This window comes from Panulirus ornatus, chromosome 65 (genome assembly GCF_036320965.1).
Source record: "Panulirus ornatus isolate Po-2019 chromosome 65, ASM3632096v1, whole genome shotgun sequence".
NCBI classification, from domain to species: Eukaryota; Metazoa; Arthropoda; class Malacostraca; order Decapoda; family Palinuridae; genus Panulirus; species Panulirus ornatus.
In genome coordinates, this window is record NC_092288.1 from 24130472 (window position 1) to 24153028 (window position 22557).

The following is a 22557-nucleotide window of genomic DNA, read 5'->3' on the forward strand; positions in this document are numbered from 1 at the left end:
ACCAAGAGGATATATGTGTCGGAGGTGGAGGGAACGAGGAGAAGAGGGAGACCAAATTGGAGGTGGAAAGATGGAGTGAAAAGGATTTTGTGTGATCGGGGCCTGAACATGCAGGAGGGTGAAAGGAGGGCAAGGAATAGAGGGAATTGGAGCGATGTGGTATACAGGGGTTGACGTGCTGTCAGTGGATTGAATCAAGGCATGTGAAGCGTCCGGGGTAAACCAAGGAAAGCTGTGTAGGTATGTATATTTGCGTGTGTGGACGTGTGTATGTACATGTGTATGGGGGGGGTTGGGCCATTTCTTTCGTCTGTTTCCTTGCGCTACCTCGCAAACGCGGGAGACAGCGACAAAGTATAAAAAAAAAAAAAAAAAAAAAATATATATATATATATATATATATATTCCTTTCTGTTACCATACCTTAATTGATAATGACCCACATATATTAATTGATCTCCATAATGATTGAGACTGAAATTCCACTCTTGGAAAAAAACCCATCATCAGTGCCTTCAGTACACCCGATCGAATCCCAGCATCAGGTCAGACAAGAGCTAACCAGCTCTGTCTGTCTGCTGACATGAATACGATGTTGTGTGTTTGACTGCGATGGCATCCACCCAAGCTGGGAGCGGGCCTGTCCCCTTTTCGAGTTTGAGAAGGACGTCTGTGCAGTCAAGACACAAGATAACATCTGATATGGTGAGGTGAGGAGGAGGAGGAGGATGAAGGAGTCTTGTGAGGAGGAGGATGAAGGAGTCTTGTGAGGAGGAGGTTCAAGGAGTCTTGTGAGACCCCTAAACCTATTGAATCCTACACGTCGGCTCTGAAATGTAAGTCGGTTATGGAAACAATGTCGACACACACTCCTTGTGACACCTCGACCCTCACTTCCAAATACCCAGCTCCACCTCACCCTCCACCCACACCTGATCCTCCAACCACAGTCCATAACAAATCCTATGTCAATACCACATCCTCACTCCGTCCTACAGGGAAGGAAAATGAACAAAATTAACTCATTTTGAAACCTGACTAAACTTGGAATAAAACTACGTAATGGCACGTCTTTGTTCCGTTACCTTCCAACTAGGAGGCCTGTGGTGGTTCACGGGTCTTCTTCGTTGGAGGACATAGACTTGGTGGATGCCAGACAGTCCACATCCAGGGACCATGTATGGTCCCCCGGGGACTCACCCAAGTTCCCGATATAAACGGGGCTAAGAAAGCTGGTCGGTTAAATAACCCTTGAACCAACACGTTCAGTATCATTCATTGACTTTGTAGTGTAGAGGCCTTAGGCAAAAGCAAACGTAACTACAAAATATTGCTTGGACTGTATAAGCCAGGCTTGATATGCTTATAAGAGACCCTTCTAAACGGGACAGTGGAAGACTGTTCCGTTGTATATAGCTATCACACGTATAGAAGAGACGAGAATCGTGGAGGTAGCTGTCTATGTACACCAATGTTTACCTCACGCACGAGTGACACTAAATTCTACTCTCGAATGTAAAAATTTGATCATGCATACGTGGCCTTAGGTTCGATATATTGCTCCACCGATTCCAGTGAACTTGATCATGATTTAAACTGCCTTGTTCATCAATTACCTCAGAGTAAAGTAGTTATAGGAGACTTCAATGTTCATCATTATCAGTGGCGAAGTATCCGGGCAGACGCCAGGGAGGAACAAATGGTTCATTTTATGATCCATTCTAAGCTCGCCCTTGTGAACGATGGTGGTGGAAGTCGTGTAGATGACCGGACTGGCAATATCACGGCCATTGATGTATCCTCGTCATCGCCGGATATACTTAATACATTATCACAACAAGAAAAACCTCTGTTTTAACATGGTCAACGTATTGTACTATTAACAAATTGATGGTCTTCTTCAAGCAGACTTGATGCAGGTGATATAAGGTGGTTCGTGGGTGGTTCCCTGTGGCGGGGTTGGCTTCGGTGTGAGGCTCCTCCTCCTACTTGGGCTGGTGGTCGCATGGTGTGTGGAGATGTCCACACATTAGGCGGTCGGCCTTGAAGGGAGGAGGTTATCCTCCGGGGTAGCTGCGCCATCGGATTGGACCTCACATTAACTCATCATCTATGTGTATGACGTGGTAGAGGGACTATGTCTGCTCTGTCCTATCTCGTCGCACTCTTGGGTAAACTGTAACTGTGTCTCCTGTGCTGTAAAAGATCGTCAAAGTCAAAGTTAACGTAGTGAATTATATATTGTGGCCGACGCCCAGATGACTTGATTCAACTTCTGCCGGCTCCAATGGCGGGTCGTCAGTGTACAGCTTCACTTTTGGGGTAGTATATTCCATCTAGTGCCTGACGATATCATTGTTTTTGTGGGTTCCAATGTTTATGAAAGTAAAGCTTCACCTTGGAAGGTATTATTTTGGCCGACGACAGATAATTTGTGGTGTGTTTTCTGGGCCTCCACGGATCACCAAAGTAAAGCTTCACTTTGGGAATTTCATTTTGGCCGACGCCAAACTATTTCATTTAGCTTTAGCGAACTGTACAGGTCATCATAGTAAAAGCTTCACTCTCTGAATTTTTATTCTGGGGGAAACCTTACGATTTTATTCAGCATAAGCTGGCTGTAAAGTTCGTTAGAGTAAAGCTCCACCTTGGAACTTTTCTTTCAGCGAACGCAAGACGAATTGGTTCAGCTTTTGAGGGAGGGTCCATGTGTCGTCAAACTAAAGTATCTCTTTTGTGACTTTTCTAACTTCAGTGAGATTGTACAGTGTCCACAGTTCATCAAACTTAAAGTTTCCCTTTACGATTTTCCCCTCTGCCTCACGCCAGGTGATTTTAATCTGGTTTTTGAAGGTGGCACAGGTCGCCAAAACTTTAAGCTTCCATCGGGGGAAAAGTTTTTTTTCTGTCTAACGCCAAACTATTGTGACCGGGGTGTTCGTACGTGGCCCACAGGTGGGTCGCCAAACTTAAAAGTTCCAACCTGGGAATTGGTTCCGGCTAACGTCAAACTTTTGTTTCACTCGGGGAACTTTTTTTTTGCTGCCTAACGCCACACTATTCTGATCAGGGGGGGGGGGGGGTAACGAGGCCCCAGGAAGGGGGGGTGGTGTTCAAACTTAATGCCTCAACCTGGAACTTTTGTGTTGACTAACGTTAGACCATTTTAAATCAGGTTTTGCTAGGCCCCAGGCACGCACGGGTCGGGAAACTTAAAGCTTCCACTCTGGGACCTTTTTTACTTCTACGTAAGAGAAACTACGACATATAAAACTTATAGACTTGTTTACAAAAATTTATGTTCCTTGCCTACATACTTTTATAGAAGTCATTTAACTTTTTGCATTATAATTTCCATACTCCAAGCTTCAAACTTTTGTATGTTAATTATTCGTAAGAAAGGAAGAGGGACGAAGTGGCTTTATGAATATAATGATATTATGTTTAATGAATAATTTGACAGATCACAATAGTAACAAGTTAAACTAGAGTGTTAGGAAAACCTTTTTGGATGTTACAGAGTTAACTCATTGACTCTGGGTTCTCACTGGTCTCGTATGAATAGTTATGTAATATTTTTTTTGTTCCAATGATCGAAGAATTATCCGCCATCATCACTTTCAAACATTTATGATTCTTATGTTTGATTAAGGTTCTGGCTTGATGCTTGATCTGTCTTGTCTTAGAAATTCTTGATGACAAAATGATGACTGCAGACCTTGTGGTTTCTTTGCATGTTCTCCGCACTCACATTCATAATACGAGGTACACATACTGCCACACACGGTACATGAGGTACACATACTGCCACACACGGTACATGAGGTACACATTCTGCCACACACGGTACATGAGGTACACATACTGCCACACACGGTACATGAGGTACACATACTGCCACACACGGTACATGAGGCACACATATGAGTTGCTTTGAATATTTATGTGACTTATGGCGCTAAATACTGGAAAGGATCGAGCTATTATGGTATCTAGAAACATACATTCCACATGAGCGTTACTGTATGTTAACCCAGTATGCTATCGACTCCGTGATCAGCTTATGTAAGATTTGGGTATAGTGTTATAATTTCATGCTTTAAGTGTGAGGAATTAATGGTTTTGATATAGTGCCTGGCACCCCAAGGTAGCTTAACTCTCACAGGGGTTCCACATGTGAACACAGGTATAAGGTATCATGTGTTAAGTTGAAATCTAATATTTTGTATTACTGTCTTTCATACTTGTTATCTGCGTCTCTAGAGGATGGACTTTTGATCATACCGCTGGCATATCTGTCCCATCGAGGAAGATCTGTTTGGGAAATATTACTCTCCCAGACTAGTGTGGTGCCACTCTGTCACGAAAGTGATATATAGAACTGTACCTCAGCGATCAGATAGCGTCACAATAGTCACCTGCTCTGCGTCTGACATCTCCTCCGATGGTATTTTGTTTTGATAGTTTCGGCAAAGAAGAAGAAAGTTCCGTCGTAACTTGAAAGATTTCAAAAAGTGGTGTTAATGGTCACAATAACACAATAATAGATAGTATACATATTAATACAATGATCAAAATCAAAGCACATGATTATCAGCATAAGATCTCTTTACCATTAAGCCCATTTTACTTTATGTGTCACCTACAAAAAAGTTTAGTTTACCCTAACCGTCCTCTACACGTTTTCCTTTACAAGTTCAAATGTGTGACTTCAGATTTTTGTCAGTTAACCCGGAGCACTGGTGGGTTGAGGATGTATCCAGTGTGTCTCTGTGTTTGTACAATGGTTTTAAACTCGTTTTTTGGACAGTGTTACGGTGTGAGAACTGTTGACATACCAGTGGATATAAGAACAATGGCTAATGATTCTAAAGTGTCTTTATCTGGTGTACAGACATTCAGAGAGTGTAAACATTCAGTTGTCGATGCCATGAAGATCACACACACAGACACACAAGCGCTCGTCACAAGAGGCAGCCAAATGGAGGTCAAAGTATTATACTGCTATACATTTGGATAAAGAAGTCATACTGAGGACGCTGCATGACCTGGACGAGGTAAGCAAGTTTTCGTTGAAATCATAAGACATGTTTGACGCCATCGGTGAATCAGTGAACGAAACCCAGGACACAAGTGGGTGGAGCTGTTGCCGTATTATTCATCGTCAAATCCTTTATTATGCTTTACTTCTGGTGAAATTTATAGACGATATGAGTGAATAGTTATGTTATCTGTACATTACGTAGAAGCTGTACATTTTCACATATGAACATTAAGAATATACTTTGATTACGTGATGACGTATCGAGATATTTAGTTTTTCATAGACGTCTATTTAAAAGAAACTCTAAATGAGCTTTCTATGATTATTTTGATGAAGGAATTGATGATTTTATCCGAGATAGATCGTATATTATCAGAAAAGACGTCAACATGTTTGGCTGGTAGGGTGAAGTACATGGAGACCCCGAGACCGTGAGCGGGTGTGAGTCGCCGGCCTCAGACCAGAGAGTGTTAACACGCCTCTGGATTCCAACCCAAGTTTTCACCTCAACTTTTTCACTACGTTGTATTTATGTATGTTGGTGACGTCACCTGATGTTCTGACGTCACTGTTCCATGATTAGGTCGGCCTGATGACGTCGACTTCAAGATGGTTTTGACGTCAGCACAGAAATGTGAGGAAGATTTGATCATGTATTTCTTACAGTTCACATTTTTAGTAATGTTTCCTCCTGTGCTGCGTTACATAGGCTGAGTTTATCATCATCTTTTAGACCAGTGGATTCCACTCACGTGTACGTTTTTCATATGTTTCGTGGTATAAGGTTTATATTAAGTCTATAGTATCCTATAACGTGTTATAAGATGGGATCTTATATAATGATAATTCTTCTTTCTTAACAATACTGTTATTATTTATGACCCCTTCATATGCCTTACTATATAGTAACCTGTTGCTTCTTACTGAACCTACAGTATGTCTTCAACTGTACCTGTAGGTTGTGTTTCGCTGTACCTACTGGTCATCTGCTGTACCTAATCTTCGTCTTCTGCTGAACCTACAGGTCGTCTTCTGCTGTACCTCCAGGTTGTCTTCTGCTGTACCTTCAGGTTGTCTTCTGCTGCACTCTATTTGCCTTTGGCATCCCCAAAAGAGGCTTTAAAGTAAACCTTCTATTTTTCTCTTTCCCTCTGGATGCTGCTGTACCCAGGCACATAGAGTGGCGTGGTGGCATCCGAAAATAAAGAGGGAGATGGAGTGTTTATTCTAAGGCCCATTTGGCGGCCCTAAAGTCTCTTAAAGGGGTAAAGTGGCATCCGGAGAGAAAGAGACACACTGAAGGTTTACTTTAAACCCGTTTTGGGGTGGCAGAGGCAAATAGAGTGGCGTGGTGGCATCCGAAAATAAAGAGGGAAATGGAAGGTTGAACTCAAATCCTCTTTGGCGGCGCTAAAGGATATTTCAGGTAAATAACTTTATCCAGAGGGAAAGAGACAATTTGAAGGTGTACTTTATTTACTTTAAAGCCTCTTTAAGTGTCCCAAAGGCCAGTAAAGTGGCGTGCCGGCATCCGAAAATAAAGAGGGAAATGGAAGGTTTTATTTAGATCCCCTTTGGCGGCGCCAAAGGCAATTACAGGGGAATAGTGGCATCTAAAGGGAAAGAAACAAATTGAAAGTTTACTTTAAAGCCTCTATGGGGGTGCCAAAGGCTAATAGAGTGGCATGGAGGCATCCTAAAATATTGAGAGAGAAGTTGAAGGTTTGATTTAAGTCCTTTTTGGCTGCGCCAAAGGCCAGTACAATGGCATAGCGGCATCCAAAGGAAAAGAGACAAAGTGAAGGTTTACCTTAAAGTCCCTTTAGGGGGTGCCAAAGGCTGATAGAGTGGCATGGAGGCATCCAGAGATAAAGTAGACATATGTAAGATCTACTTTCACCCACAGAGGATAATGACAGTATGTATAGTTGTATACATAGACCACAAATATGTATAGATAAACATTGCTCTCGTAGACGTACTGTACCCAAAAAAAAGTGGAAATAAGTTATATGAAGGAACTTGAAGATTTCAATACGATGTTGAAACAGTGGGTATAAGATGTATATTTTGTGACAATGTTTATGAAATTTTTGCAAAAAAGACAAACTTAATTATGAAGATAGACTTGTGGGTTCCCAACAGTACGATGGAAATAGATACTCATTAGAATGAGAATATTACATGATATAGAAGAAAAGAAATACATTCTTGAACATTCTACAGAAATACAAACTAAAATTTTACAGGAAACATACAAAGATGATATTTAAAATCGTAAGTTATGTTTACCAGCAGTGGCGTGTGGGTCATGTCTCGAGTTGTTTCATTATCAATTTTGGTTGTTTCATATGTTATTGACAGGTGTTGTATTTGGAAATCATATCATTCATTCACTTGGAGAAGTGGAAGACCAAATTGGAGGTGGAGGTGGTCGACTGGTGGCCACGCCTATCATGTGTCCCGATGGGGCGTCGTGGTCACCGTGTATATATATACCTCGAAGAGGACGAGGGAAATACAGAGGGGCGTCTCCCTCCTGACGGAGGAGGCAGTACGGTAAGCAAGTGGGCCCCACTGTGGATCAGGTCAACATGGTCGGTAGGTCCAAGGGCTCTAGAGCTGCCGAGGAACCTTGTGTGTCTTGATCAGTGGCCAGCGGAAATACGAGCAAAATATCATAGTTATACAGCAAATATATTCGTTTTCTCTAAAAGATGTCGGTAAGAAAACGGAGTGAAAAGTAAAGGGGTGACTTGTACAATTAGTTCATAAACCCGTCCTAAATTAATATATTTAAAGGGAGAAGAATATTAGAAATTTAAGGACTTCTTCAATGAGGTAAATCTGTCTTGATAAATCAAAATTGACTCTTAGTTGTGAATAACTTTACCTAGTATGAATCAGGGGGATATGCACGAGAAATTATAGATATATGATGTGAAGAAGACATGAAACAGATGCATGTATTACTACGAGTGTGTGTGTGTGTGTGTGTGTGTGTGTGTGTGTGTGTGTGTGTGTCCCGCAATACGAAATTTTCAGTGTCATTTAGTAAATCCACAAACGTAAGTTTCCACTGGATCAGTTCAAAACCCATCAACCGATTTTGACATAGAGATGATTTAGAAGACTAACAAAATATCATACTATTTTTAAGGTCAAAGGTTAAGGCCATTTGCTGTATTTTGAGTTAATTTTTTTTATGAATTTTGTATCATTGCAATAATCTTAGCCTCTGAAAACGAAGGTGTGCGAAGCTTCGAATATATATACTTATTTATTCTGTCCGTTTCTCTGTCCATGACTTTGTCTCGCAATTATACCTGCTTAGCCTAGTTTAATCTTAGCCAAATTTGGTATGGAGTTTCCAAGGTGGGGACCAGAAGAACCCACTAAATTTGGAGGGTCAAAAGTTTATGAACATGACCTTTCAAGTTGACCAAGTTTATGGGTCAGCCAAGCGGGGTTGCAAGCGCGAGCAGACACAGCTCGAAGTGCTAAACTTTAGGTCAAGAAATAGGTCATTATTTGTCAAAATACTTCCTTTCTGCACAGTAACTTTATATAAGACGTTCTTTATGCTTTGTAATGGGTTAGGGAAAATGATTTGGTAAACAGAGAAGAGGTAGTAAAAGCTTTGCGGAAGATGAAAGCCGGCAAGGCAGCAGGTTTGGATGGTATTGCAGTGGAAGTTATTAAAAAAGGGGGTGACTGTATTGTTGACTGGTTGGTAAGGTTATTTAATGTATGTATGACTCATGGTGAGGTGCCTGAGGATTGGCGGAATGCGTGCATAGTGCCATTGTACAAAGGCAAAGGGGATAAGAGTGAGTGCTCAAATTACAGAGGTATAAGTTTGTTGAGTATTCCTGGTAAGTTATATGGGAGGGTATTGATTGAGAGGGTGAAGGCATGTACAGAGCATCAGACTGGGGAAGAGCAGTGTGGTTTCAGAAGTGGTAGAGGATGTGTGGATCAGGTGTTTGCTTTGAAGAATGTATGTGAGAAATACTTAGAAAAGCAAATGGATTTGTATGTAGCATTTATGGATCTGGAGAAGGCATATGATAGAGTTGATAGAGATGCTCTGTGGAAGGTATTAAGAATATATGGTGTGGGAGGCAAGTTGTTAGAAGCTGTGAAAAGTTTTTATCGAGGATGTAAGGCATGTGTACGTGTAGGAAGAGAGGAAAGTGATTGGTTCTCATTGAATGTAGGTTTGCGGCAGGGGTGTGTGATGTCTCCATGGTTGTTTGATTTGTTTATGGATGGGGTGGTTAGGGAGGTGAATGCAAGAGTTTTGGAAAGAGGGGCAAGTATGAAGTCTGTTGGGGATGAGAGAGCTTGGGAAGTGAGTCAGTTGTTGTTCGCTGATGATACAGCGCTGGTGGCTGATTCATGTGAGAAACTGCAGAAGCTGGTGACTAAGTTTGGTAAAGTTTGTGAAAGAAGAAAGTTAAGAGTAAATGTGAATAAGAGCAAGGTAATTAGGTACAGTAGGGTTGAGGGTCAAGTCAATTGGGAGGTAAGTTTGAATGGAGAAAAACTGGAGGAAGTAAAGTGTTTTAGATATCTGGGAGTGGATCTGGCAGCGGATGGAAACATGGAAGCGGAAGTGGATCATAGGGTGGGGGAGGGGGCGAAAATCCTGGGAGCCTTGAAGAATGTGTGGAAGTCGAGAACATTATCTCGGAAAGCAAAAATGGGTATGTTTGAAGGAATAGTGGTTCCAACAATGTTGTATGGTTGCGAGGCGTGGGCTATGGATAGAGTTGTGCGCAGGAGGATGGATGTGCTGGAAATGAGATGTTTGAGGACAATGTGTGGTGTGAGGTGGTTTGATCGAGTGAGTAACGTAAGGGTAAGAGAGATGTGTGGAAATAAAAAGAGCGTGGTTGAGAGAGCAGAAGAGGGTGTTTTGAAGTGGTTTGGGCACATGGAGAGGATGAGTGAGGAAAGATTGACCAAGAGGATATATGTGTCGGAGGTGGAGGGACGAGAGAAGAGGGAGACCAAATTGGAGGTGGAAAGATGGAGTGAAAAAGATTTTGTGTGATCGGGGCCTGAACATGCAGGAGGGTGAAAGGAGGGCAAGGAATAGAGTGAATTGGAGCGATGTGGTATACCGGGGTTGACGTGCTGTCAGTGGATTGAATCAAGGCATATGAAGCGTCTGGGGTAAACCATGGAAAGCTGTGTAGGTATGTATATTTGCGTGTGTGGACGTATGTATATACATGTGTATGGGGGTGTGTTGGGCCATTTCTTTCGTCTGTTTCCTTGCGCTACCTCGCAAACGCGGGAGACAGCGACAAAGTATAAAATATATATATATATATATATATATATATATATATATATATATATATATATATATATATATATATATATATATATATATCCCCCCACCCCACCCCAGCTTCGTAATATGTATTATTTTCTTTGTAGATGCAGCTGTGTGTGTGTGTGTGTGTGTGTGTGTGTGTGTGTGTGTGTGTGTGTGTGTGTGTGTGTGTGTGTGTGTGTGTGTGTGTGTGTGTGTGTGTGTGTGTGTGTGTGTGTGTGTGTGTGTGTGTGTGTGTGTGTGTGTGTGTGTGTGTGTGTGTGTGTGTGTGTGTGTGTGTGTGTGTGTGTATGTGTGTGTGTGTGTGTGTGTGTGTGTGTGTGTGTATGTGTGTGTGTGTGTGTGTGTGTGTATGTGTGTGTGTGTGTATGTGTGTGTGTGTGTGTGTGTGTGTGTATGTGTGTGTGTGTGTGTGTGTGTGTGTGTGTGTGTGTGTGTGTGTCTGTGTGTGTGTGTGTGTGTGTGTGTGTGTGTGTGTGTGTGTATGTGTGTGTGTGTGTGTGTGTGTGTGTATGTGTGTGTGTGTGTGTGTGTGTGTGTGTGTATGTGTGTGTGTGTGTGTGTGTGTGTGTGTGTATGTGTGTGTGTGTGTGTGTGTGATGGTTGGAATGGCGCCCTGGAGCACCAGTCCCCCCCCCCCCCCCCCCCTTGAAATGGGTGGTTTCAAATGTCATTTATCATATCCAGTTATCATATCCAGTTATTATACGCCAGTTATTATACGCCAGTTATTATATGCCAGTTATTATACGCCAGTTATTATACGCCAGTTATTATACGCCAGTTATTATACGCCAGTTATTATACGCCAGTTATTATACGCCAGTTATTATACGCCAGTTATCATATCCAGTTATTATACGCCAGTTATTATACGCCAGTTATTATACGCCAGTTATTATACGCCAACTGAGCAATATATGGACGTCTTTGTACCTGTTTTCACCCACTTTTCCCCGTGGCCAGGTCCCCATTACGTGTTAATGCCATTCATAATGGCCACACGGGTTGTAACCAACCCTGGTGTTGGCCACACGGGTTGTAACCAACCCAGGTGTTGGCCACATGGGTTATAACCAACCCTGGTGTTGGCCACACGGGTTGTAACCAACCCTGGTGTTGGCCACACGGGTTGTAACCAACCCTGGTGTTGGCCACATGGGTTGTAACCAACCCTGGTGTTGGCCACACTGGTTGTAACCAACCCTGGTGTTGGCCACACGGGTTGTAACCAACCCTGGTGTTGGCCACACGGGTTGTAACCAACCCTGGTGTTGGCCACACGGGTTGTAACCAACCCTGGTGTTGGCCACACGGGTTGTAACCAACCCTGGTGTTGGCCACACGGGTTGTAACCAACCCTGGTGTTGGCCACACGGGTTGTAACCAACCCTGGTGTTGGCCACACGGGTTGTAACCAACCCTGGTGTTGGCCACATGGGTTGTAACCAACCCTGGTGTTGGCCACACGGGTTGTAACCAACCCTGGTGTTGGCCACATGGGTTACGCCTAGTTCATGTACACAAACTCGTCTTAATCATTATACAAGTCTCATGATAATGATGATAATTCCTTTTCCCCGTTATACACATTTTATTTATCTATTTATTTATTTATTTCGTAATTATGGCGTTAAAGTGCAGGTTGTAATAACCCCAAAGTTACGTTAGGTAAATACGCTACTTATTTTAGCGAGTCTCTGCGTCTCCTGTGACGTAGACGTCGCTAATATCACGTGATAATGTCCTCAAAAATTAAGTTTCGTGTTTGTCTAGTTCGTAGGCGTGCGTCAACGCCGTCTGTTTCCGTTTTTCTAAAAAAAATAAAAAAAAAAAATGTTTGTGTCAGCGTTTCCTGTCCGCCATGTTGCCTGGAGGTGCCTCCCCGCTGCCTGCCGTACGAAAACTCCTCACGCTATATCTTCCCAGCCGCTGGCTGATTTAAGGTCATTCCCCGCCATGAGATGTACGATCGAATTCCACTTAAAGACACGAGAGCAAGACGACGAGGCCAGACGTCATTCAACACCACAAGCAGGCGCGTTGCTCTCCCTCGTGTGCGACATGTTGGTCATGACTCGATGCCTCGGAAGATGGCGCTTGGTCAGTGCCTGGCTGGACTGGGAAGGGGAAGGTCATACCCTTCCATGATCCTGTCTGTCTGTAACGCAAGTTTTATATGTAACACACACACGCCAGGGCGTTACAGTCGTGATGTGTTAGAGCACAGCGTTACGACAGGAGGTACACATGACTTGGACAAGTAGAAATATTTTGTCATGCTTGTAATAGACCAAGGATCCTGCTCGAATATATATATATATATATATATATATATATATATATATATATATATATATATATATATATATATATATACTCTCCTACGACAGTAATGAAAAGCTTGAGAAACTCCTTATTTGCTTATTAATTATTAGATATTGAAGGAAGTCATTAATATTGGCCAAGATCTCCCACTGTTAATTGTATACGTGAATTATAAGACATGGGCGTGACCATATATAAATTATCAATAATTATTATATTCCATAACATAAATTTGGGCGCGACCATTTATGAATTATCAATAATTTATATATTCCATAACATAGCTGACAGGAAACTGCCTCGTATACGAGTGTGTGAATTTACACATACAATTATTTTGTATATTTTCTCATGGGATTGAAGTGGGATAATAATATGTAAATATATGTAAATATGTGTTCTGTGGTGATCAGTGGAAGCGATCAGTCCTTATGTTACGTCCCTATGTATATATATGGAGTGAAAAAGATTTTGTGTGATCGGGGCCTGAACATGCAGGAGGGTGTAAGGAGGGCAAGGAATAGAGTGAATTGGAGCGATGTGGTATACAGGGGTTGACGTGCTGTCAGTGGAGTGAATCAAGGCATGTGAAGCGTCTGGGGTAAACCATGGAAAGCTGTGTAGGTATGTATATTTGCGTGTGTGGACGTGTGTATGTACATGTGTATGGGGGGGGGGGGGGTGGGGCCATTTCTTTCGTCTGTTTCCTTGCGCTACCTCGCAAACGCGGGAGACAGCGACAAAGTATAAAAAAAAAAAAAAAAAAAAAAAAAAAAAATATATATATATATATATATATATATATATATATATATATGATTTTTTTTTTTATACTTAATTGCCGTCTCCCGCGTTAGCGAGTTAGCGCAAAGAAACAGACGAAAGAATGGCCCAACCCATACACATGTGTATACATGAACGCCTAGGCACACACGCACATATACATACCTATACATTTCAACGTATACATACATACATATATATATATATATATATACAAATGTACATGTTCATACTTGCTGCCTTCACCCACGAGGAAAAGACACAAAGGCACCATTCGTTCACACTCAGTCTCTAGCTGTCATGTGTAATGCACCGAAAACAGCTCACTTTCCACATCCAGGCCCCGCAAAACTTTCCATGGTTTACCCCAGACGCTTCACATGCCCTGGTTCAATCCATTGACAGCGCGTCGACCCCGGTATACCACATCGTTCCAATTCACTCTATTCCTTTCACGCCTTTCACCCTCCTGCATGTTCAGGCACCGATCACTTAGAATCCTTTTCACTCCATCTTTCCACTTCCAATTTGGTCTCCCACTTCTCCTCGTTCCCTCCACCTCTGACACATATATCCTCTTGGTCAATCTTTCCTCACTCATTCTCTCCATGTGAGAATATTACCTCCAAGGTTCAGTCCTGTGCTCTTAACGCTACCTCGCTACCGCGGGAAATGGCGAATATGTATAAAGAAAAAAAAATTATATATATTCATATATTTATTTATTTATTTATTTGTTTATTTATTTATTATGTGGCGGGGTGGCGATGGGAATGAATAAGGGCAGACTATGAATTATGTACATGTGTATATATGTATATGTCTGTGTGTATATATATGTATACGTTGAGATGTATAAGTATGCATATGTGTGTGTGTGTGGACGTGTATGTATATACATGTGTATGTGGGCGGGTTGGGCCATTCTTTCGTCTGTTTCCTTGCGCTACGTCGCTAGCGCGGGAGACAGCGACAAAGTATAATAAATATATATATGAATAAATATTATCCCTGGGGATAGGGGAGAAAGAATACTTCCCACGTATTCCCTGCGTGTCGTAGAAGGCGACTAAAAGGGGAGGGAGCGGGTGGCTGGAAATCCTCCCCTCTCGTTTTTTTTTTAATTTTCCAAAAGAAGGAACAGAGAAGGGGGCCAGGTGAGGATTTTCCCTCTAAGGCCCAGTCCTCTGTTCTTAACGCTACCTCGCAAATGCGGGAAATGGCGAATCGTATGAAAAAAAAAATGAATAGATATATATAAATGATTTCCGTCAAAATGCGCAACCATACATGTATGTGGAAAACATATCCGGTGGCGTGTGTTGTGTGTGTGACCATATACACGTAATAGCCATCATACATTTCCTTATTTCGTTGTTTTAGTGAAGGTTGACGTAAGGTGGTGGATGGGGGGGGTCCTCCTCCCCCCCACCACCACGTACTCCCCCAGGGTAAGTGGCTGAGGAGGGCAGTGTGTTGCCGACAGCCAGTGTGGCAACACCTACGCGCTCCGCTCAGCCTCCACTCCTCCTCCTCCTCCACCTCCCCCCCCCCCCCCCCACGCTTTACACCACATTATCTCTCGTCATTTCTCCATTATCTCGCCTTCTGAAAGTGTTTAGATAAAGATAGATATATATTTTAGTCGTGCGTGGATTGGAAGAGGTTGTAACAGGTGATTAAATAGTTGGAAAAAAAGAAAGAGGATTGATCTTACCCTGGTGAAGTGTCTGGTCAATATACCTTTGATTGGCCAGTCGTGGTAGAGGGAAGGGCGTCCGCAAGGGCTTCTCCTAAGGGCGTCGATGATGTATGGGAACCTCGCTACCTCGCCCTTGTGCCTGTGGGCGCCACTGTTGGCGGCGCTGCTCCTGGGTGCTACTGTTGCGTCCGCCGACGACCAAGTGGTTCATCCCTGGACCATTACGTCAGGTAAGGCAGGCGCCCTGGTTATTTCTCCTGTTTATCGTCAAAAATTATCATTATGGGAATGATAAATGACCCAGGGATGTAGAGCGATTATAAATGGAAGGATGTATGCCTTGCATGACCGCTTGCTTGTCTCGCCATGTACCTTAGCTTCGCATGCATACACTGCATGTCTCTTCTTGTATGGTCGTCTGCCCTTCCCTGGGCTAATGCATGACTGGTTAGCTCACGCGGTAGTTCACAGCTGACTTGCATGGGAAGGTAGAGAGCATGGTGGGGGTCTGGTGTTCGATCCCCACGAGGCAATTAGTTCACCTTGGAAGATGGTACGGCCCTTGAGCACGATGGTACGACCCTTGAGCACGTCGGTTCGACCCTTGAGCACGTCGGTTCGACCCTTGAGCACGACGGTTCGACCCTTGAGCACGACGGTATGACCCTTGAGCACGACGGTTCGACCCTTGAGCACGACGGTACGATCCTTGAGCGCGACGGTACGACCCTTGAGCTCGACGGTACGATCCTTGAGCGCGACGGTACGATCCTTGAGCTCGACGGTACGATCCTTGAGCACGACGGTATGACCGTTGAGCACGACGGTACGACCCTTTAGCACGACGGTACGACCCTTGAGCACGATGGTACGACCCTTGAGCACGACGGTACGACCCTTGAGCACGATGGTACGACCCTTGAGCACGATGGTACGATCCTTCAGCACGACGGTTCGACCCTTGAGCACGACGGTACGATCCTTGAGCACGTTGGTACGATCCTTGAGCGCGACGGTACGACCCTTGAGCTCGACGGTACGATCCTTGAGCGCGACGGTACGATCCTTGAGCTCGACGGTACGATCCTTGAGCACGACGGTATGACCGTTGAGCACGACGGTACGACCCTTTAGCACGACGGTACGACCCTTGAGCACGATGGTACGACCCTTGAGCACGACGGTACGACCCTTGAGCACGATGGTACGACCCTTGAGCACGATGGTACGATCCTTCAGCACGACGGTACGACCCTTGAGCACGATGGTACGACCCTTGAGCACGATGGTACGACCCTTGAGCACGACGGTACGACCCTTGAGCACGACGGTACGACCCTTTAGCACGACGGTACGACCCTTTAGCACGATGGTACGACCCTTGAGCACGACGGTACGACCCTTGACCACGACGGTACGACCCTTGAGTAATGTATAGGGAAGGACAGGTGGCAGGAAGACCTGATGGTCCATGACGAAACTATCGTCTGTGTATCCTCAATTGTCGATGAAACAGGAAAGAAAACGCAGAAGACATCTCCCCCACACACCCACCTCGCCCAAACAGGGATGGTGGCAATGGTGTTTTATAGGAAAGTTTGAACGGAAAGTCCCTCCTCCTGCCAGTGTCTCAAGGAGCTAACACGGGCTAGACTGTGAAAATATTACTTTATCAGACTCAATTGATCACATTCATAACAATCGCCAGTGAAATAGTTGTCTCTGCCGTATTTACAACACTTATAGGTGACTTAAGATAAGTGTCCTACGCTTGTCAAAACTTTTTGTCCAAATTGCCAATATTTTAACATCTCCATACCACCTTTGCTGGTCATGTGCCAGTCCCCATACCTAGTGAGGAGAAATTTCGACATATTTTGAATGGGTCTGTCTATCTCATGCTTTACTGTACTTATATCTTGAGTGAGTCAGGGGGAAGCGGGGCGGGGGTTGTCAGTTTGGGTGCACTTCTTTGAATTCGTTCGTTTTTCTTTTTTTTTTTTTTTTTTGTTTTTTCATCAGGTTTGGTGACCAGAATGGGACATGGTAATATGGGGAAAGGGAGACCAGCCCCCCCCCCCCCCTGCTGTATACAATGCTGATCTTTCAAGCCTTCCACTCCAAGCGATTTGATGACTGTATATATATATATATATATATATATATATATATATATATATATATATATATATATATATATATTATCCCTGGGGATAGGGGAGAAAGAATACTTCCCACGTATTCCCTGCGTGTCGTAGAAGGCTACTAAAAGGGAAGGGAGCGGGGGGCTGGAAATCCTCCCCTCTCTTTTTTTTTTTTTTAATTTTTCCAAAGAAGGAACAGAGAAGGGGGCCAGGTGAGGATATTCCCTCAAAGGCCCAGTCCTCTGTTCTTAACGCTACCTCGCTATCGCGGGAAATGGCGAATAGTATGAAAAAAAAAAAAAAAAATATATATATATATATATATATATATATATATATATATATATATATATATATATATATATATATATATATCTGTGTTGTTGACTGGTTGGTAAGGATATTTAATGTATGTATGACTCATGGTGAGGTGCCTGAGGATTGGCGGAATGCGTGCATAGTGCCATTGTACAAAGGCAAAGGGGATAAGAGTGAGTGCTCAAATTACAGAGGTATAAGTTTGTTGAGTATTCCTGGTAAATTATATGGGAGGGTATTGATTGAGAGGGTGAAGGCATGTACAGAGCATCAGATTGGGGAAGAGCAGTGTGGTTTCAGAAGTGGTAGAGGATGTGTGGATCAGGTGTTTGCTTTGAAGAATGTATGTGAGAAATACTTAGAAAAGCAAATGGATTTGTATGTAGCATTTATGGATCTGGAGAAGGCATATGATAGAGTTGATAGAGATGCTCTGTGGAAGGTATTAAGAATATATGGTGTGTGAGGCAAGTTGTTAGAAGCAGTGAAAAGTTTCTATCGAGGATGTAAGGCATGTGTACGTGTAGGAAGAGAGGAGAGTGATTGGTTCTCATTGAATGTAGGTTTGCGGCAGGGGTGTGTGATGTCTTCATGGTTGTTTAATTTGTTTATGGATGGGGTTGTTAGGGAGGTGAATGCAAGAGTTTTGAAATGAAATGATAACCCCTTCTCCCCGCATGCGCTCCAGGTAGCGCTAGGAAAAGACATCAAAGGCCACATTCGTTCACACTCAGTCTCTAGCTGTCATGTGATAATGCACCGAAACCACAGCTCCCTTTCCACATCCAGGCCCCAAAAAGCATTCCATGGTTTACCCAGATGCTCCACATGCCCTGGTTCTATCTATTGACAGCAAGTCGACCCCGGTATACCACATCGTTCCAATTCACTCTATTCCCTGCACGCCTTTCACCCTCCTGCATGTTCAGGCCCCGATCGCTGAAAATCTTTTTCACTCCATGTTTCCACCTCCAATTTGGTCTCCCACTTCTCCTCGTTCCCTCCACCTCTGACACATATATCCTCTTGGTCAATCTTTCCTCACTCATTCTCTCCATGTGACCATACCATTTCAAGACACCCTCTTCTGCTCTCTCAACTACACTCTTTTTATTACCACACATCTCTCTTCACCATGAGCCATACATACATATAATAACCTTACCAACCAGTCAACAACACAGTCACCCCGTTTTTTAATAAATTCCGCTGCAGTACCATCCAAACCCGTCGCCTTGCTGGCTTTCATCTTCCGCAAAGCTTTCACTACCTCTTCTCTGTTTACCAAATCATTCTCCCGAACCCTCTCACTTCGCACACCACCTCGACTAAAACACCCTATATCTGCCACTCTATCATCAAACACATTCAGCAAACCTTCAAAATACTCACTCCATCTCCTTCTACATCACCACTACTTGTTATTACCTCACCATTAGCCCCCTTCACTGATGTTCCCATTTGTTCCCTTGTCTTACGCACTTTATTTACCTCCTTCCAAAACATCTTTTTATTCTCCCTAAAATTTAATGATCCTCTCTCACCCCAACTCTCATTTGCCCTCTTTTTCACATCTTGCACCTTTCTCTTGACCTCCTGCCTCTTTCTTTTATACATCTCCCAGTCATTTGCACTATTTCCCTGCAAAAATCGCCCAAATGCCTCTCTTCTCTTTCACTAATAATCTTACTTCTTCATCCCACCACTCACTACCCTTTCTAATCTGCCCACCTCCCACGCTTCTCATGCCACAAGCATCTTTTGCGCAAGCCATCACTGCTTCCCTAAATACATCCCATTCCTCCCCCACTCCCCTTACCTCCTTTGTTCTCACCTTTTTCCATTCTGCATTCAGTCTCTCCTAGTACTTCCTCACACAAGTCTCCTTCCCAAGCTCACTTACCCTCACCACTCTCTTCACCCCAACATTCTCTCTTCTTTTCTGAAAACCTCTACAAATCTTCACCTTCGCCTCCACAAGATAATGATCAGACATCCTTCCAGTTGCACCTCTCAGCACATTAACATCCAAAAGTCTCTCTTTCGCGCGCCTATCAATTAACACGTAATCCAATAACGCTCTCTGGCCATCTCTCCTACTTACATACGTATACTTATGTATCTCTCTCCAATTATTCCCTCAACTGCCACATTACTCACCTTTGCATTCAAATCACCCATCACTATAACCCGGTCTCTTGCATCAAAACTACTAACACACTCATTCAGCTGCTCCCAAAACACTTGCCTCTCATGATCTTTCTTCTCATGCCCAGGTGCATATGCACCAATAATCACCCATCTCTCTCCATCAACTTTCAGTTTTACCCATATTAATCGAGAATTTACTTTCGTACAGTCTATCACATACTCCCACAACTCCTGTTTCAGGAGTATTGCTACTCCTTCCCTTGCTCTTGTCCTCTCACCACCTACTGACTTTACTCCCAAGACATTCCCAAACCACTCTTCCCCTTTACCCTTGAGCTTCGTTTCACTCAGAGCCAAAACATCCAGGTTCCTTTCCTCAAACATACTACCTATCTCTCCTTTTTTCTCATCTTGGTTACATCCACACACATTTAGACACCCCAATGTGAGCCTTCGAGGAAGATGAGCACTCCCCGCATGAGTCTTTCTTCTGTTTCCTCTTTTAGAAAGTTAAAATACAAGGAGGGGAGGGTTTCTATCCCCCCCGCTCCCGTTCCCTTTAGTCGCCTTCTACGACACGTGAGGAATGCGTGGGAAGTATTCTTTCTCCACTATCCCCAGGGATATATATATATATATATATATATATATATATATATATATATATATATATATATATATATATATATATATATGTATGGATGCGAACCCCGGATGCATACATGTTAAACCAAGTTTTAACTGGAAGGTCAAGACAAAACAGGAATATATATATATATATATATATATATATATATATATATATATATATATATATATATATATATATATATAGAGAGAGAGAGAGAGAGAGAGAGAGAGAGAGAGAGGCAATAGAAATGGATCATGTGCATATCACCTGGTCGGAGATATGAAGGTGGAGATGGAATGAGACGAGAAGACGTGGTGTGGTTGTCCACTTTGTGCAGAGACATTTGCCACAGTAGCATGGATGGGTGACTAGGGATAGTGGGGGTTGGATAGGAAGGTATGGGGGAGTGGGTGAGGGACGGGGATGTCCCTGGAGGTGATAGAGGGGGGGGGGTTGGCTCAGAGCTGGTGTGGACTGAGGCGTTGCTGCCACTTAACGCGTCAACTTAACTGCGTAAAGTGAGAAGTGCTTTACATAAGTGTGGGCGGCCGTGTTCACCCCCTTACCGCACGGGGCGTCTGGGTTAAGGATGTGTGGGAGGGGAACTGTGGGGGCTGTAAGCAACCCCCCCCCCCCCCAACGTCCCCCCGACCCCCCTCCCCCACCCTTCTCCCTCCAGTAGATTGGAAATGGGTTGAGAGATAGAACACTGCCCAGTTTTACCCTAAGGCATCCGTTTCTCGACTAACCGCAAGGGATGAACAGCTAGGTTGACTGTGAGCCGATTGCCTTATCTGGAACTCGAACCCAAGCCTATGTCATTGGTGGGAAGAAATGTAGTGATGACTATATATATATATATATATATATATATATATATATATATATATATATATATATATATATATATATTCCTATGAGTCCACGGGGAAAATCAGACACGATAAGTTCCCAAGTGCACTTTCGTGTGATAATCACATCATCAGGGGAGACACAAGAGAGAAATATAACAGTCAGTTGATATACATCGAAGAGACGAAGCCAGGACGCCATTTGATAAACATGCGATTGTCCAAGACAGACAACGAGTGTTCATAAATTTATATGGACAAGAAGGTGAATTGTTTACAAATTCTATCAACAATAAAGTTATCCAATTTGTATAGACCATCACTAATATTAAGATTACTTCAGTCAATGTAATGATCAAAAGTTCCAGTTGATGACCTTTTAGAATATTTATTTAATGTCTTGGATGATATTCATTTACCTGTTTCAAAGTCTAATTTCATTGAACTGATAAAATTGTGTATAAAAGACTGTGTATTTCAATTTAATGGAGATTATTATGCTCAGAAATTTGGTATGGCAATGGGTAACCCTCTTTCACCTGTACTATGTAATATTTATACGCAATTTTTTGAAACAAAATTACTAAAGGATATCTTACCTTCTAATGCAATTTGGTTTAGGTATGTAGATGGCCAACGAATGAAAATTTACAAATATTTCTCGCCTTACTTAACAATTTAGTACCTTCAATCAAATTTACTGTAGAAAATTAAAATAATGGTATGTTACCATTTTAAGATTGCATGATCCATAGGCAAGGAAACAAGTTTAAGTTTAGCATATACAGAAAACCCACCAATGTATGCTCATATATCCATTATTACTCATCTCAACATGACAGAGTTAAATTATCATCATTTCAATCTATGTTCCTTAGAGCATTACGTATTTGCAGTCCAGAGTTTATTGATGATGAGTTTGAGAAGATATATTCTATTGGATCTAAGTTAAAGTACCCTAGATCTTTCATTGATAAATCCCTCAAGTTAGCAAAGAAATCATTTTATAATGTTGAGCCCAAACCTCCCATTGACACCAAGAATCTTTTAGTTCTCCCTTTTAATAATAATGTTACTTTACTTCCCATGTTGCTTAAATCCTGTAATGTAAATGTTGCCTTCAGCAACAATGATACTGTAATGAATATCTTAATCAGGAAGTCACCAGAAAATTCTCCTGGATGCATCTATAAAGTGCCATGTAGAGAATTGTGATAAGTTTTATGTTGGTCAGACTGGTAAGGATCTTTCTGTTAGA

The 22557-nt window shown here is 42.8% G+C and overlaps 2 protein-coding genes across 4 annotated transcripts in view; both read left to right on the forward strand.

Moving 5' to 3' along the window:
* l(1)G0289 (lethal (1) G0289) overlaps window positions 1–22557 on the forward strand; it is a 523775-nt gene that overhangs the window by 288735 nt on the left and 212483 nt on the right. The window lies entirely within an intron of this gene.
* LOC139746646 (uncharacterized) overlaps window positions 14973–22557 on the forward strand; it is a 44704-nt gene continuing 37119 nt past the window's right edge. Inside the window, exon 1 of one of the 2 annotated variants that reach the window (XM_071658069.1) lies at window positions 14973–15434. In XM_071658069.1, the coding sequence (XP_071514170.1) occupies window positions 15308–15434 (127 nt within the window). In that variant the 5' untranslated portion in view covers window positions 14973–15307. The remainder of the gene's footprint in view (window positions 15435–22557) is intronic. The other variant, XM_071658070.1, reaches the window with a different exon arrangement.